The sequence below is a fragment of the Phaethon lepturus genome, unplaced genomic scaffold (genome assembly GCF_000687285.1).
Source record: "Phaethon lepturus isolate BGI_N335 unplaced genomic scaffold, ASM68728v1 scaffold1702, whole genome shotgun sequence".
NCBI lineage: Eukaryota > Metazoa > Chordata > Aves > Phaethontiformes > Phaethontidae > Phaethon > Phaethon lepturus.
Genome location: NW_010525317.1, coordinates 49811 through 66512, shown reverse-complemented (window position 1 = coordinate 66512; position 16702 = coordinate 49811). Strand labels below are relative to the sequence as shown.

At 37.4% G+C, this 16702-nt stretch overlaps 1 protein-coding gene across 1 annotated transcript in view; it reads right to left on the bottom strand.

Moving 5' to 3' along the window:
* The window catches only part of SEPT7 (septin 7), a 66588-nt gene that overhangs the window by 16667 nt on the left and 33219 nt on the right, over window positions 1-16702 (bottom strand). Inside the window, exons 3-6 of the mRNA XM_010282698.1 lie at window positions 10426-10532; window positions 4796-4896; window positions 4049-4183; window positions 782-899 (exon numbers count right to left, since the gene is read on the bottom strand). Coding sequence (XP_010281000.1) covers window positions 782-899; window positions 4049-4183; window positions 4796-4896; window positions 10426-10532 — 461 coding nt within the window. The remainder of the gene's footprint in view (window positions 1-781; window positions 900-4048; window positions 4184-4795; window positions 4897-10425; window positions 10533-16702) is intronic.

The following is a 16702-nucleotide window of genomic DNA, read 5'->3' as shown; positions in this document are numbered from 1 at the left end:
AGGCAGAAAGTGTCTTTTAATTTTTAGTCTTAAATCAAGAGTTTTGCACACAAAATCTCTTTAATGCCAACTTCTTTTCAGAACCTGTGTTCTTCTAAGCTAGGACTGGACACAGTTCAATAAAACAAACTTCATGCCTTGTCTTGTCCTGTTCTGGGTCCTCCTTATCCTCCTCAAGCAAAGCCTAAATGCTCTACTCTGATCAAGTAATTGAAATAAAACATAAACCACTTGGAGACATTAATACCAAAATTATTCTACAAATACAAAGAAATTATATCAGTTGTATCAATGTTAGAATTATCTCAACAACTTTAAAATGCATTACCACAGCCCGAGATTGAACAATGGGTATACTGATTCTCATCTAATACCCGAGGCATCTTTAATAAACATAGCACATCAACACAAAAGTGAATACCACAATACAATCAATAATACTGTTAAATACCCTTTTTTTTTTTTTAAACACACAACTTCTGACAGGCACCTAAATCTTGAAAGCTCCTTTTCTCCCTTACTGATTTTTATCTCAGCAGTGAAATTATTTCACTTGCCAAGAATCATGCTACACTTGAAACCTCTTCCCCTGAGGACAGAAATGAGATTATTTCACCAAGAAATATAATTAAAATCTAGAGATATAAATTACTTAAGTTTGCTGTCTCAAGTCATTGCTTCAGGGTTTAAACTTTGCATGTAAGAAGTTAAATCTCACCATTTCCATAGGGATCAACTTACTAAATTATCCCATGTTGTAAATATTAATCTTTCAGCTTACCTGTTTTTTAAACTGTTGGCATTCCTCAGGTGTAAGTGTGTCTGCTTTGGCAATAAGTGGAATGATATTCACTTTTTCATGCAGGCGCTTCATAAACTCTATATCCAAAGGCTTAAGTCTGAAAGACAGCATTAGAGCGTTGCAATTTACATTAATTAAGCAAAAATGTACAAATTATTTGAGATTTGTCCTGACAACTACTCAAGACACTGATTTATGAATGATAGATGCTTGAATGAAATTCAAAAGGCTACCTGCAACTGCTATAGGAAATCCCCTAGAATTGTATAATACCAGAGGAGTAAGTCTTAAGTTAATGTTACTAGCAGTCATGAGACTTCTGCTAGCTGAAATTACACTCATTTATGTAAGTGATAAGAACACTCCTATGAAGATAGAAAGCTCGTGTCATTAGCTGGAAGATAGCCCTATTTAGAGTAAGTTTACAGTTGTGAATCATGCTCTGTTAACACATGCAGTTTCAGTTTCTGAAAGTCATGCTTAGTTGTATGCTTCTTCATGAGGGTGGGCTGTGAGGTTTTTTTTATAATCAGATTGCTGAAGACTGTAAACTGTGGCCTGTGTACAAATGAAGTAGAAATATCTCATCTCTAAATTGCTATGTATAACAAAATGACCATTATGAAAGTGGATGACAATGACATAGAAACTAAAACAACCACCATATGTGCATATGAAACCATCAATGTGGACCGAAGTGGTCAATATTTCTTGCCTGCTAAAGTAAAGGCACAGAGGTTTTGATGTATTAACGCTTCAGAATTATAGCAAGTTGTCAGGCTTCCAGGATTTATTTAAAGGATTTAACAAGATTATGTTTCATATAAAAGAAATTAGGATTAGAGACATTAAAGCCAGATTCGTCTGGTACTCAAATTTAGCTTCTTCTCCAAACCATATATAAAAGAATAAAGAAAACGTTGAAGAACACATACTTGACTTCACTTTAACATTTTCTACCTGCCACTGAACTTCTCAGCTTCTCAAAACGTTTCCATTCAATAGCTAACATTAATGCACGTCTAGATTAAGAGCACTGGTTTGGCTATCCATTCGCCTTAATATGCTTTCCCTCTCCTCACTTCGAAAAGCTACCTAGGGCAACACCAAGTTGAAGGGCAGTTATCACAGCAGAACAGTTCAGAACAGCAGCAGTGCTCACCTCAAGGTCTTGAGTTTACAGTGGAGACTGAAGCAGGAAGCCTTTACATAAAGATCCTAGAATTGCAGAAAGAGGCTGCAATTCATTATCACCCCATTCACTTATCGGGAAGGTTCCTCAGCCCCTTCACTCTCTGCCCCCACCCCGACACAAACTAACCCATCAATTCAGATGTTTATGGGCACAGCATCTAAAATGGTGGGATGCATTAAATGGAAGGCTCTAACCTGCAATTTTTTTTTTTATAAATTGTAACAAGGTGGCTTTTACAAATGTATTAAGTCATAAGAACAAACAGATGTAAGTTCACCTACAAATGCTCTAATTTAATGTAAATACAATCATGCACTAAGAGTGAAGAGTACACTACTCAACAGGTTACATATGCTGCTGTCTGCACAGGAAACATGACGGAAGACTGCACCACCACAAAACTCAGGTAGGAAGTGAGCAATGTCCTTTCAGAGAAGCCAGTATCTTAAAAGAGGAAATTAATATGAGCAGCAGCAGCAATTTTCTCTGTGCTCCATTCATTTCCTTAATTAGATGACAATTCCAAGTACTTACTCCAGTAATTGAAAAACATTATGCAAACCTAGCTCAACTTTACACTTCCTCCCCCCGCCCCAAGAATAACATGAAATACCTGTACAAGTATTTTAGCCTTACAAATTTAGTGACCAAAACTTAATTTGCCTGAAGCATTACCTTTATTTTTCCTTACCAACAATTTTTACCTCCCACTGGTTTATGAAGTTGTAGTGGATAAGAGGGGTGTGGTGGGAAGACAAATGTTTTTTGAAGAATCTGAAAGTTAGCTCAAAACAGATTGACTAACACAAGGAATGGACCATCCTCCCATAACTTAAATGACATTTTGATTTTGCACATTAGTAAAACAGTGTATGCCAAGGATTCAAGTGTTTGCATTTAAACCTGACATGCATGTTGAACAAAACTGACATTAAACATACATGTTAATTAAACATTTTTTGTTGTTGTTCAAGGCAAGTCTGTGTAAGAAAATCTGTTCTCCACCCCTCTATATTCCTTTCCAAATTTGAGAAGTCTGTCTAGTTCAAAATTATTAGAACCATTCCAAGGCTAGCTACAGAAGTTGAGCATTTTTCACTGCCTGAAGAATATTCCTCAGAATTCCTTCACTACTCCCGTCAACAAGTTTTACTACTTTTGACCTCTACAATAGAATAGACTACTTATCTTCTCCTCCCTCTGGTTTTGAAGGTATAACTTAAAAGTCTCTGACAAATTTAATCAGTTATAATACAATGATAAAATGCTAAGCAATCAATTGCAGATAGACTCAATCTGCATCTAATACATCCTGGAAATGCAGTTCGTTCTTTCTACCACTAGGTAGAAGTCTGATCAAGTTAAAAACTAAGCAGGGGTGGAAGATTGCATAATGATTAAAAAAAAAATCCAGAATGCCTAAACTGGAATTGTCACTAGACAAACGATTACACCCCAGGCAAATTAAAGCATGCTTGTAAGGATGCATGAAACTTCCCATCTTCAATTTATCATTAAAGTGAAATGAAGGGAGGAAGAATGAAAATGAAAAAATCCTGTTGCTTGAAGTGTGAACCAGTTTCTCCTTCTAATGTGACCAAAAGACATATAGATCACAAATAGAACTGGCACTTGTGAACACCTCTGTATTTTTGATTGTTTTAATACTACTTTTCTTGTTATATAATTAATGTGCAATCATGTTTTCTGGTATTCTAACTTACTACTTGTCTGGTTTGCTGATGTCTGACAAGTCAAAGTAAGCTCACCTTTGAAATTAAGCATGGTCTGCAGGCCATGCTTAGAAAACTAAGAAAATTAAGAAATTAAGAAATCCATTTTCTTAAATGTCAGGAACAGAATAATTGATGTTTTGTGATGCAACATTTTTAAAGGATTTGTTGTAACAAAGGCAAAAAACATCTGTAGCTGCAGAACAAAACCATTAAGAAAATCCTATCTGGAACTTTACATTCCTAAGAATACCAAATCTGGATGCTTATCTGAGATAAAAGACAGAGAAAGGAAACATAAAATACACTAATACGAACCCATGTCCTGAAGGAGCAATGAAGTATAAACAACACTGCACTCTATTATCTGGCATCTGACGTCTGTTCACCCGGGATTCTGCGTTCAGGTAGTCCTCAAATTTACTGTCAATGTAGTCGATAACTGGCTGCCAACTGCAGAGGTTACATGAAAAAAGCCTGTAAGTTATATCATTTATGTAAAAAAGTCTGTCTCTGCTAAGAAATAATTGTACAGTATTTCCCCATGGCTTGCCTTTTTCTTTCTTTTTTTTTTTTCCCGTTAATTAAGACTTCAACACAGCACATTTTAATTGATCAGCTCCTCAACATACAACAGAGTGACATAGCTCTGAAGATATAATCTGTGAGTTCACTGAAAAACCCTTTCAAAAACCGTTACCTTCATTGTAATAGCATTAAATAGAACACTTGAGAACAGTAGCCAAAGGAATATGTTTTACTGGTCACATCTTGTGGCAGCACAGAAGTTGGTTCTGCACACTGCCTCTGTGGATAAAGTGCCAAATGCTCCATTCACTTTAAAGGGAAAAGCTGACAGCATTTCAATCCAGTTATAAAAGGTACGTGGAACTACAGTAGTTACAAGTTTTCAGCTAACTGAAAACTTTAAAAGTCTTAATATTTTAACAAAAGATCAAAGTGTACATTTTAAAAAATGTCACAAGGTACTATGTCTCACACACACACACACACACACAATACAATTCGGAATTATTGTGGGAGAACATACAAAGAATGTCTTACCAATTACTATTATCCACAGCATCTCCAAATCCTGGTGTGTCAACTATTGTAAGTAGTAACTGAACACCACCTTCTTTGATTAAAACTTTTGACTGCTCAACCTGTAAAATGAATAAGGCAAGATGAAATTTTTAGCAGTTTAGTCACCCATCTTAAACACTGGGAAAAGCATTCAATGAATAAGAAAATGAATAAAAAGTCTGACAAAGAATTGCTAACTTTTTTGCTTCAAAGGGATACTGGGTCTGTGTTTAGCTTATAAAATCTCAATAATTGATAATCATTAATTATTTTTTAAAGAAAAAAGGGTCAATTTAAATAAAGTCAGTGAAAAAAGAACCCATCTTAGTATACACAATATCTTAATATTTTAACTCCTGTCAAAACAGGAAAAACTCTACATTTCTAGTCCTATTAACGTATTTTTAAGAATACATTTATTCTTCAGCTAGTATAATGCTTGGGAAAGGACTCATAGAAAGTGATGGTTTCGTGTTACAAACAGATTGATATTGGAAAGTAATACAATCTAGCTGCAATCTGCTGAGCTAGACCTCACATGACCGTAATGGATTGGCTCCTGTTAGCTCAGATCACTGATGGAAACCTGGCTCAGAAGGCAACTGCATCAGCACAAGGCATGATGCAAGATCATCTGGGTGTGGGAACGTGTACCTCGAGTTGTGACCACCCATCTGCAGCACAGCTCAGTCAGCTTGCAGTAAGCACGTCAAACAGATTAAGCATATCATGACACAGAAAATTTAGGCTAAACAGCAAATGGACTGCTACCCCATTCTTTCTACTAATACCTCAGTAATTATTGATAATGCCAATGTCAGAGGTATCTGCCTGAGAAAGTGCTATACACCACTGTCTTATCATTCTGATCCACAACACTAGGAAATTACAAACTCCTGTTAGCATGTTGGCTCCTTCCAATTGCTCACATATTTAATCATAGTTTTGTTTCCCTGGTATTAAGACAATTTGTATTAAATCACTAGTGATGCCATTTTCTAGATGTGGATACAAGAAATCAACCGCACAAATCATTTATTCAGAACCACACAGGAGTTGGCAGACATTGATCCCACCTTGTTGCTCATTGCTTAACATTTCTTATGCCTTCTAAATTAGGTGACAGAAAGGAAAGTTATATTTAACTAGATGAACACCTACAAGAACATTCATTAATGAACTTTCAGAGAGAGTAGAAACTTGGATAATAAATCCTATCTGGATGGTCTCTTGACCAGCTCAAGATTTGAGACAGATCGTATCAATGCTGTTTAAGTGCTTGTACATCCCTAGTTACACAGCTGAAATAGGCTCTCTCACAGCCACACCTGAACATTGTTGTAAACACTTTGCAATCACTGGTTATGTGATGCAATGTAAATCTGCAAGATAAATTAACACTCTGCAGAAAGTCAAATACTAAACTAAATACCTCTTGCACAAGCAAAACACTGATTCTAATTCAGAAGAGAATATACAGAAACACAGAAAACAGTAACTAACTTCAAAGAAAGCTCCATATTTAACCTCTGAGCATGCAGGATGCTATTTTTATCTACTCATCAGTGGGGATCTTATCTGAGCCAGATCAATCCCTTTCACTGCTAGGACTCAAAAAATTAACTCAGCTACACTATGTCTGTCTACAGCACGCAATTGTCATGAGCTGGTTCTTCACCTAACAAGACAACAAAAAAGTATCAGTAAGGCAGCTTCATGAAACAAGAGTCCCCAGCACTAGGCTACCTGGATGCTAGTCACAGAAGCATCCAGGTTGGAGTAGACTTCAAGACCACCCAATTCAATCTCCTACTTGAACATGGTTAGGAAGGGTTAAAAAAAGTAGTGGAAAAAAACCAACACACAGCAGCCTATGACACGTCCAAGTTACCCTTTCACTAACTGTACAATTCCAATCCCTCTGAAAGTGTCCAGTCCAAAGCCATGAGAACCTAGGAATGCATACAATACATTAAAAATTTACATTTTAATGTGGTGAATGTATTTTCCCCTCCCTCAAAGAGTTCTACAGAGAAATTTTATTGTACACAATTGATGCCAGAACACAAGACAGTAATCCCCAGCCACACAGTCAACTCAGCCAAGAGTTTACTACTCACAAGCTTTATCACACAGGAGATTAACTTCTGATTCCTTGCATTCTTTTTGCTATCTTGCATATAGCAACCACAAAGCCCTCCTATAACCAAGCTCTCCACAAGTATAAGAAACTCGTAACACTTTCAAAGTACTAGAGATGATAATGTTAAGAGCTGTACTTTTGCCAAGTGCTACAAGGTATCAGCTTTATTCTCCAGCACAAAAATTCCCTATTAAATTATTAAGCACTCACAGCGGAATGCTTTTACAAAAGCAGCAATTAATAAAACATTATCTTGAATGTGTGTTTATAAAAAAGGAAAAGGAAGGTCAGAAGATCCTCAGAAATGCCACGCCAAATATTTTTCCTGATTCTGTACGCTTGTAAAATGTGTGTCTGAGTTTGTGAAGTCACCTTCTGACAAACGGCCTGCAGTAACTGAAACTCTGCAGACTAGTGCTAATACCTTACTGGGTGGTAAGGATTGAAATTTATTCTTACTTTTCATAAATTCATGTAGGTATCTTGCTATTAGAGCAGGGTTTTCAAAAATCTACAGAACAAGAAACATTAGTTGGTCAAATTAAACGTCCTATGCTTGTGTTGTGGACAACCAGACCACATCCACCATACATTGTGAGCGGTAGAGACTACTGGTGAGAGACAGTGGGTGAAGAACCTGCCATAGAGCTGCTGTGAAGTTGCATTTTTCTAACCTAAATGGATGTGGCCATACATGGTCAAAGGCACAGAAAGCAGCAACATCTGGAAAAGATCCAGAAAAATCACTGTGAACTAGTGTCATTCATAGTTAAGCATCCAACTGCATCCTATCAACTGATTTACAAGTATTCCCAAGGGATTCATGGAAAACATTAGTTCAAGTCTTGGAATTTAAAACTTTTTAATAAAAGTCTCCTCCAAACAACCATTTTCCCATGCACTCCAGTCAACTGGGTCACACGGATCTCCTTGGCAGTCACTACACAGCATTCACGACGATGCTTGTTACAGCTTGACTACTTTTAATGCATTAAACAAGCCTTTACCATATTCCATTTAAGATAGTCAAATAATGATCAGAGATAACATTTCATACCCCATCATTTCTGAAGAAGCTTCCTTTGAATTCACCTGACATTAAGTCACTTACTGTTATTCTTCTGTGTTTTCAATGAAATTAATACAAAAGACCTGCCTCACAAAACAACTTCAAACTGCAATTGTTTTCAAGCTCAAACCACAGTTTCTATGTCAGACTCTCTTATACAATCCCTGATCAATAAATTATTCCCAGTATGTAAGAGCAGACGATTATTACCATCAAGATTTTAGGATCCTCTGGTGGTCCATCTCATCTCTACCCTACAAAACTCTTGATACCTTCAACTCGGAAAGGTTTACACCGGCAAAAAGTACAAATCCCATGGATCCAAATAGCAGCTCCCACTATTAATTCTTTCATTTAGTATTTGACTGGAATCACCTCCACAACATACACAGAGCTGCTAGCACAATTTTCAAGGTTGTAGGGGAAAACAATTTTATGCTCACTTAGTCATTGACACTGAAATAAGACACTTTTAGTTTCCTTTCTAAAACGTTACGCTTACTGATTTTTCAGTCATCACAACAAGTAACTGAAAGCAAAGCAATGTTGCACTAAAAGTATACTCAAAAAAATACTCATTAGATAAAGTAAGCAATAGTTTTTAAGGTGGGAGGTGGTCTTTAAATATGTTTTATTCCATTTATACTATTTGCTAAGTCATGATAGACCCCAATTCACTACTGAAAATACTTTTGGCTAGCTCTCAGCTATGCTCAGGCTTTAGCCCACACAGTGGAAGTAGGAAAAAATGCAATGGCTTTTCAGCCAGGGCTTTGTTCAAGCTCTTTCCCCCTGCTCCCCTCTCCCAGTTTTAAATGTCTAAAAAACATTTTAAAAATAAAAAAAAATAAATTAAGTGAAGTTTCCTGAGAAGTATGGGGGTTTTCTTCAACCAGTAAATTAATAAAAAAATCAAACCACCTTTGAAGAACTCAAAGGTCAGGATTAACAGATCGCCTAATCTTGCCACCTAACAAACGAAAGTACATAACTCAGATTCCAGGAGCTACACACACACAGTTTTAGTTTAGTTTTTCTTACACTGTTCCACCTCTAGCCAGGGTGGGACTGAGTTATCTATAAAAGGTGTCTTTTTTGTTTTGTTTTGTTTTGTTAGGTCTGTGTGTAAATTCTTCCTATGATTTTTTTCCCCAATTAAAAAAAAAAAAAAAATCTTCCAATGACAGGGAATCCAATCCACCATTATTTAAACTGTAACTCAGTGAACATAACCTGACAGTGAACTGTGTAACCAACAGTAATGAAATCACACTAAACTCCACAAAACAGTAAAGTCAGTGGAGTACAGTTATTTGATTCTATTGAATAAAAACAGCATTCTGTTTTACAGCTTCTGTTTAGCACCTTGCATACCCTCCTAACTCAACACAAGGCTTAATCACATTATGATAACTGTGTAATTGCACAATCACTTCAACCATAGCTGAGGTGGTCTGAGACTCATTTTGCAGCTGGAGGAACTCTGCTGGACAACAGCGGCAAAGGTGAGCACCCCTGTATGTAGATTATCATTATCACAACTATCTTCACCAACACCGTGAACGAGTGTCTGACACACATCATGGGAGATGAACAGAGCTCATGCATCCTCATGCACCTCCTCAACTGTGGAGGCAGAAAATACCCCACTGAAACATAATGGTTTCATGGTTTGCTAAACTACCACAACATTATTCTATTATTTCTTCGTATTAGGTGTTGTTTTTCTTTTAATAACCTTTTTATGTCACAAAAAGCATACTCCTTTTCTTGAGAGAAAACGTAACGGATCACTAGCAAATTACTACACAAAACAAATGGATAAAGTTAAGTTTTCCAGTCTTTGACTAGATATTTCACTTGTATCATGCACTTACAGGAAGACCACCCTAGTCCCAGATACGTTTCAAGAATACCAACATATAACAGGTAAAAAGTGTACCACAAAGGATACAGGCTGCAGAAGACAGTTTTACACATTACGTCCTTACACTTAGCCAAATTCTTTAATACATGGTTTCTAAAAGCCTTCCTTAAACACGCAAGGGGTTTAGTGCATATCTATGTATATCTACAGATATAATCAGTATTTTAATTGATAATAAAACATTAAATTTCCAAACAGCACTGCACCCGTATGATGTTTCTAAAGTACAGGCAACAAAGAAAGTACTTCACTTCAGGGCTCCCACACTTCAACAGCCTACAAGTTTGAGAATCTGAAATTTTTGTATAGCTAAGGTACACTGAAAGACACACTGAATATTTCCTAGTGGTTCACATCACGGCTAAACCTATTTGAAATATATGACAACTTCTGTGACAACTGTTACCAACTTATGTTACTAAATTGCAAGTTACATTGTTGAAGCTGCAGTTTTTTCCCCCCAGACATACCTGTACAGTCTTTTTAATTCTGTGTGAAGGACCTGGATACTCTGGGGAATACAATTCTGTTAAGAATAATGAGTTGATTAATGTTGATTTTCCCAGTCCAGATTCACCTAGAAGAAAACAGAACAGTTTTATTAAAACCAGGAGTATCACACTGAGTATAAACATTTGTATCTACACTTCAAATACTCTTGAAACAGTAGTACCTGAAAACATGCACTGCGCTCTAAGGCTTTGAGAATCTATCATCTTTTCCAATTTCAGGGAAAACCCTACAAATCCAGCTGTCTCTGTTGGATTCTATAGACATTCATTTTTCTGATCACATTAAGTACTGAATGCATTTAGCACTTTCGCATTGCTCCCGTTAAAAAGCACAAAGATGATATTACCCCACATTAAATTTTATAAACAAGCTATCTTCCTGGTATGACTTCCTATCACAATGCCAAAGCAGACTACGCTGTCTCCTTTATTTCAAGTATTATTTGAGGGTCTTATTGTCAGGGAGGGGGAAGGAAAAAAAACCCCAAACAGCAAAACAAAACAAACAAACAGAGATGGAGATTATTTTGGTCTAACTACTAAAGCCAAAAGAGCTAAAATGGAGTTCCAGAACTATGTGGTTTGCCTGGGTATTTTGTTGTTGTTGAGGCAGGGAAGGGGGGTTGCGTTTTGCTTGTTTGTTTTTTTGGTAATTTGTTCATGAGCAAAAACAAGTCAGCCTTGCTGAATCTGGACACGTTACTGCCATGACAATCCAAGCAAATACAGTTACAAATCCCACAGCAAATATTACCCCCTATTTACAGATTTACAGACACAGGAGCAAGAATTTCAGATCAACTACTTACTACAATAGTTAAAAAGACAAGTCTTTTGCTTAGTTTTCTATTGTAAAGAAACTACTTCAACATGACAATTCTCACTGGCATGAGCACTAGGGAAAAAGTATACAAAAATGATGCTTTCTGTTTAAGTTTTCATACGCAGTGCTGTTAGTACATTGACCTAAACAGAAATTTGCTCTTAAACTAATGAATATAGGTGCAAACTACTGGTGACAGACTTTCACTGAGGGAAGAGAATGAACTGCACTGCCCACACACTTTGAAAAGAAAAAGTCTAACCCATTAATGCTCTCCATTTCCAAACAAATACTGGTTGATTAAAGACAAAACTCAGAAACCTTCACAACTTGAGATAAATGTCCTGGGTTAATGCAAATAACCGAGTATTATAAATCAGAAAGTAGTTATGACCCTCAGCAGACAGGACCTTGTCTCCAGTGTAATAGCGGGCTCGATTTCATACACAAGCCAGCTTATACACATCAGCCATCTAGATTACAATGGTGTAGCTCAAAGTCTCTGCAGTACCAAACAGAGCAATCTCATTAGCTGTACCATAAATGGATTAGCAGCCGATGAAACGTTGCAACCAGAGTTCCTGCAGGCTGCCTTCGTTATTAGTAGTGCTTATTCTTCAAACCCCACCCTGTCCGACAGATGAGCTAACCCATGCTGCAAGCAGGGTCTGGCTACAAGCCGGGAAGAGGGGCTGCAGCAGCCAAGGAACGGGAGATACTCAAGTTATAACCTCAAGATAGCAGTGCTGGGAACATTAACCCCAACACAACAGTTATATTAGTGAGCCAGAAGGGACAGGCTTGCTGACAAGCATTTCATCACTACCACTTCAGATTTTGCCTTTTTCTGCGGTCAGATGCATTAGATATTTCAGAACTACGCGGTAAATACAGTGCCTAAAAGCATCTGGTTCCAAGAGACGCATGTCTTCTACTCGGTGCTTGCAAGATCTTTAGGGCTGGGTCAGCTGCAGCTGAGAGGCTTCCCTACCAAGTTTGCAATAGAAAGGAGCTTCTGAAAAGCATAGCTTTCCAGCCTCACAGCCGTAGCCAGTTTGAAGCTTAAACTTCTCCATCTCACAACTCTGCTGAAGATGCACGTATCATTCCAGTTAAACAGAAGAGGTTTTTTATCCACCTTACTGAACCCCTCAAGAGGAGGCCTCTGACATTGCAATGTACAATTCATATCCTTTCAGCGAACATCACTTTTTTTAGTTGATCATAATCTTGCAAAAGGCTCCCTACTGCACTACTGAAGGAAGATTTGAGTATCAAATTCTACTTCAATATACAACAACTCTTCTCCTTTCCATTAGGGTTACTGCTGGTCTTAACATACTACAGAATTTAAAGTGGAAAACACTCAGAACAACCACTTCTGAAAATCACTGCTTGTCAAGTTGCCATTGAAATTGGGAAATAAGGTTTTCAGCTTTGAAAAAATGTGGTGGAAAATCAGCAGCTCACCCTAGATGGCTCCTGCAGCTGTTACACTCCATACCAAGTAGCTCCTGAACTGCTGATACATTATGCCCTGATAGATTTGAGGTTTGTTTCCCCCACCCCCTTACAGTAACAAGGATGGGAAGGCAGTTTTGAGCTGAAATTACCAAAAAGACAAGTATGCTATGGATATTTATGCACCACCTTGTTCCCAAAGGTGCCCGGCCTCCTAGATACCTCTATCCATCCTAACTTTAATCAGCCAGTGCAGATGGTAACAGTTTAGGCTGCTTAACTGCTACCAGTAACTGAGGTATTACAGTAAGAGTTTGCATCAATACACCAATCCTGGATGAAGCTGTGCCCTAACATCCTGTAGCGGTCAGCACCTATGATGGTTGTAAAAGTCTATGATATCAAATAAAACAATTACTCTGAAACTGTAGGTAAAAAACGTTAACTGGAACATTCAGGATTGTACTATCGGGAGTCATGCTGCTTCCACTGTAATCAAACAGGAATTTCTCTGCTGACTACAGGGGAAGCAGAATTAGGGAAACTAAGTGTATTTGAACAATTCTAGTAGCCTTTTTGGACACATTAAAATATTCCAATCTTAGGTAGAAATAGGGTAACAAAAAAAAACAACAAAAAAACCCACCAAACAAAAAACACTGAACAAAACCCTCTCTTCTTCCCATGTAGAATGGAAACATAGTAAGACCATTTCAGCAGTAATAACTTTCAATCACTCAGTGCATCATGATGCAGTTAGATCTAGCTGCTTAATTTAGAATGAGTGCTTTTGAGAAATATCTCATCTTCTGTTTTCAGCATGAACTGTTTTGTTTCAAAAAGAAAAATAAAAACAAACCAAAACCACTTTGACTTTGCAGGGTCATCCTAAATACAAGAGTTTAATAATTTTTGGTATCCAGTTACCTTGCCCTCACTCTCCCACTAAATGATTCATATATGCTTCAAGTTCTTCTTAACAAATACACAGTCCTTATTTTGTGTCTCATGTTCATCATCAAATTAGTGTTTCAAACTTTCAGCATTTTCTCAAGTTATTTTTCTTCTAGAGTCACATTCAAATACATGGAGCTGGCCACTCTTGTTGGTAGAAATAAGCATGTACTTTTACTAACATAATCCTGTTGGTCTTGCAAAGGACGGAATCTTCTGTCAGCCCTTACAGAACTCTTCTCAAGTCCAAGAATTTCTAAAGGGCTGTACAAATACTGGAGCTTTTCTTATACACTTGGGTTAACAATTACGTGTTGGGAATTAGCATCTTTATACAGATGGCTCATGGCACATCATTTAAAATTAACCTTGGATAGCCAAATTTCTTCTTGTGTGAATAAAAAACTTATCAAATACTTCCCTTTTTCTCTACACAGATGAGACTAGCTGTAACATGAGAAGGGAGACAAAAAAACCTCTCCCAAAACATTCAGCTTTTTCTTTTATATCTCAAACACATTTTTGGGAGTCAGAAGAGACCACCAGCAACCACTGGAATGGTTTGCAAACCATGGTAAATAGCCTCCAGAATAATATTAAAGCAGATAAGTACAGAGAATTAACAATTAAAAAACTGGAACAATGAAGTGCAATCCATGGGAACGAGGGGAAAGCAGTGCTCCAGAGATGAAAAATAAAATAAGTAACTAACGTAGGTTGTTCTCAGTTGAGCTACATAAATCTTTCATCTTCATTTCCAAATCACCCCCTTCACCAGAAATCCTAACCTGTGATAACCAGTTAGAAAATCTACTCACAGCCAAGTTGCAAGTGTTCAACATGTTTTTTTTTTTCAGTTCAACTTTTATCCATCAGGTCTTGTTATGACTTTATTACTACAAAGAAACTTAAACTGCAAGCATCTCCTCCCCATGATAATAGAAGTGAATTGCTATCCTTAAATCATAATGATGATGCTTTTTTCACTGTTTGTTGTTGTGGCACGTTGAGAATGTGGCATATTTCCAACCTCCTCCAACTTTTCAGCCTCCGCCATTCTTACTCAAATACCTACAACAGAAACAGACAAGCAGTCTGGTCCAACCCAGCTTTCAGCTTTATATGTAACTCTATTGGAGACTGCTATTTTCTCATTCATACATTACATACATCTCTTGATAATGTACCACAGTATATCTTCTAGCTTCAGTCTGAAAATCCAGGATCAGTTTTCTACTGTAATTTTAGGATCTTGTTTTCTAAAATTCAAGCTATGAACTTAAAAGCATGATTTACGTTCTTAGATTTATGACCCCACGTGAGATTTCATTAAACATATCAAGTGATCAGGATCACTAACCAATATTGAGCACTCAGTGTGCTCTCCGCATGTTTTATTTCCTACCTCTTCATTAAATAAGAAAGAAATTACTGTTGCAGAAATCACCAGCAGATTTTCTATTCTTCACTAACAATTACTTGGCTATCTACCAGTCAAACACTGTTTCATGCTCATGCTCTTGACAGTCAATTGCACCACTGGGAATGTGACCACATGTGCTTATCTGTACTTAGGAATTTCAATGTGCTTTCCCAAGCTCCAGGTGGGACTACAAGACTAACTAGGAACCACCCACCTGCAAGGAAAACACTTTTGGTGATCACAGCATCATAAACTGAGACTTCAGTGAAATTGCTCAAAGAAGTACGCTTCATGTATTGTCACCAAGAAAGTGACCCAAGTCTCCATCACTGCCTCTCTTAACTGAGAACGGTAGGAGCTGCAAGATTGAGAAGGTGCATTAACTGCTAACAACTCTGGTGGGTGCGAGAAGGTAACTCATCCCAGTTGGGGGGCGTGTAGCTTATTAGAGACAAGCCACCAACACCATATGTCCCAGGGTAAACAAGTTTTCTACAAATTGCACAATTTTTTAAAAGCTTCCACTGCATGCTAAGTTGAAATCTGTATTTAGGGTTACTTGATACAAACAGTCAAAACCAAGCTGCAGATGCTTTACTGCTTGATCAGAATGAAGATGTCCAACAATGCTTTTCTTCTCTGATGTGAGGGGCAGGGATTTTTAGTGCATTTGGCAGCCCCAAAGAGTTATTACAAAGGTATCAGTTTCAACACAAAAATGCTGTACTTCTCCACAACTCAGATATATAGAATGTTTACATCAAAGCATATTTTATTTTTAGTAGGTGAGACATTTTTTCCATGGATTTTTTTTTCAATTGTATAAATTCTAATTATTGTGACAGTTTTTGCTTAAAACATAATCCCATCAGTTTGATGCTGGTGACTCAAAGAGGAGTAACAAGCTTGTCAGAAGACATAAAAATAATGCATTTAATCTTCTTTCATCCTTGTACAATTCACGGTTTATGTGCACGACAGCACCTGCAGCTCTATGCAAATGTGCAATGGCTTTGATGGCACTGTAACACACAGGTTTTTGCTTTTATACAGAGGGAAGCTACATGAATAATCAAAGAGCCTGAACTACACCGAATGGCATGATGGAACCATCCTATCGCCTAGGGGGAATGATACTCTGCCATGTCATTATAGATGACCACAAAAACAGAGACTACAAGATGCTTTTAATTTTAAGTCTGATTTTAGAAGCTTTCGTAAAGGCTTCCTGTCTTCAGCGCTCTGCAAAATATGAACGAACATTTCAATAAACATGGAAGAACACACAAGTGAACCCCATCAGGAGGAGAGCTGTGCTACACAGCTCCTGCCACATATCTGCAGTTCCATGCAGGACAGTGTCATGTGAAATCCTGCAAGAAGTTCAACTTTGTATTTTATAGACATTTATAAAGAAAGCCAAAGCTTCACCATTTCCTAACTTGAATTTGGAGCATAAATTACAGAAGTAACATCTGTTAGAGCCACAAAGCTGATCCTCGCAAAACAGAGTAACAGGGAAGTCTACCAGCAATAAATTTTTTGCCTATCAGCAGCTGCATCAAACAGCAACA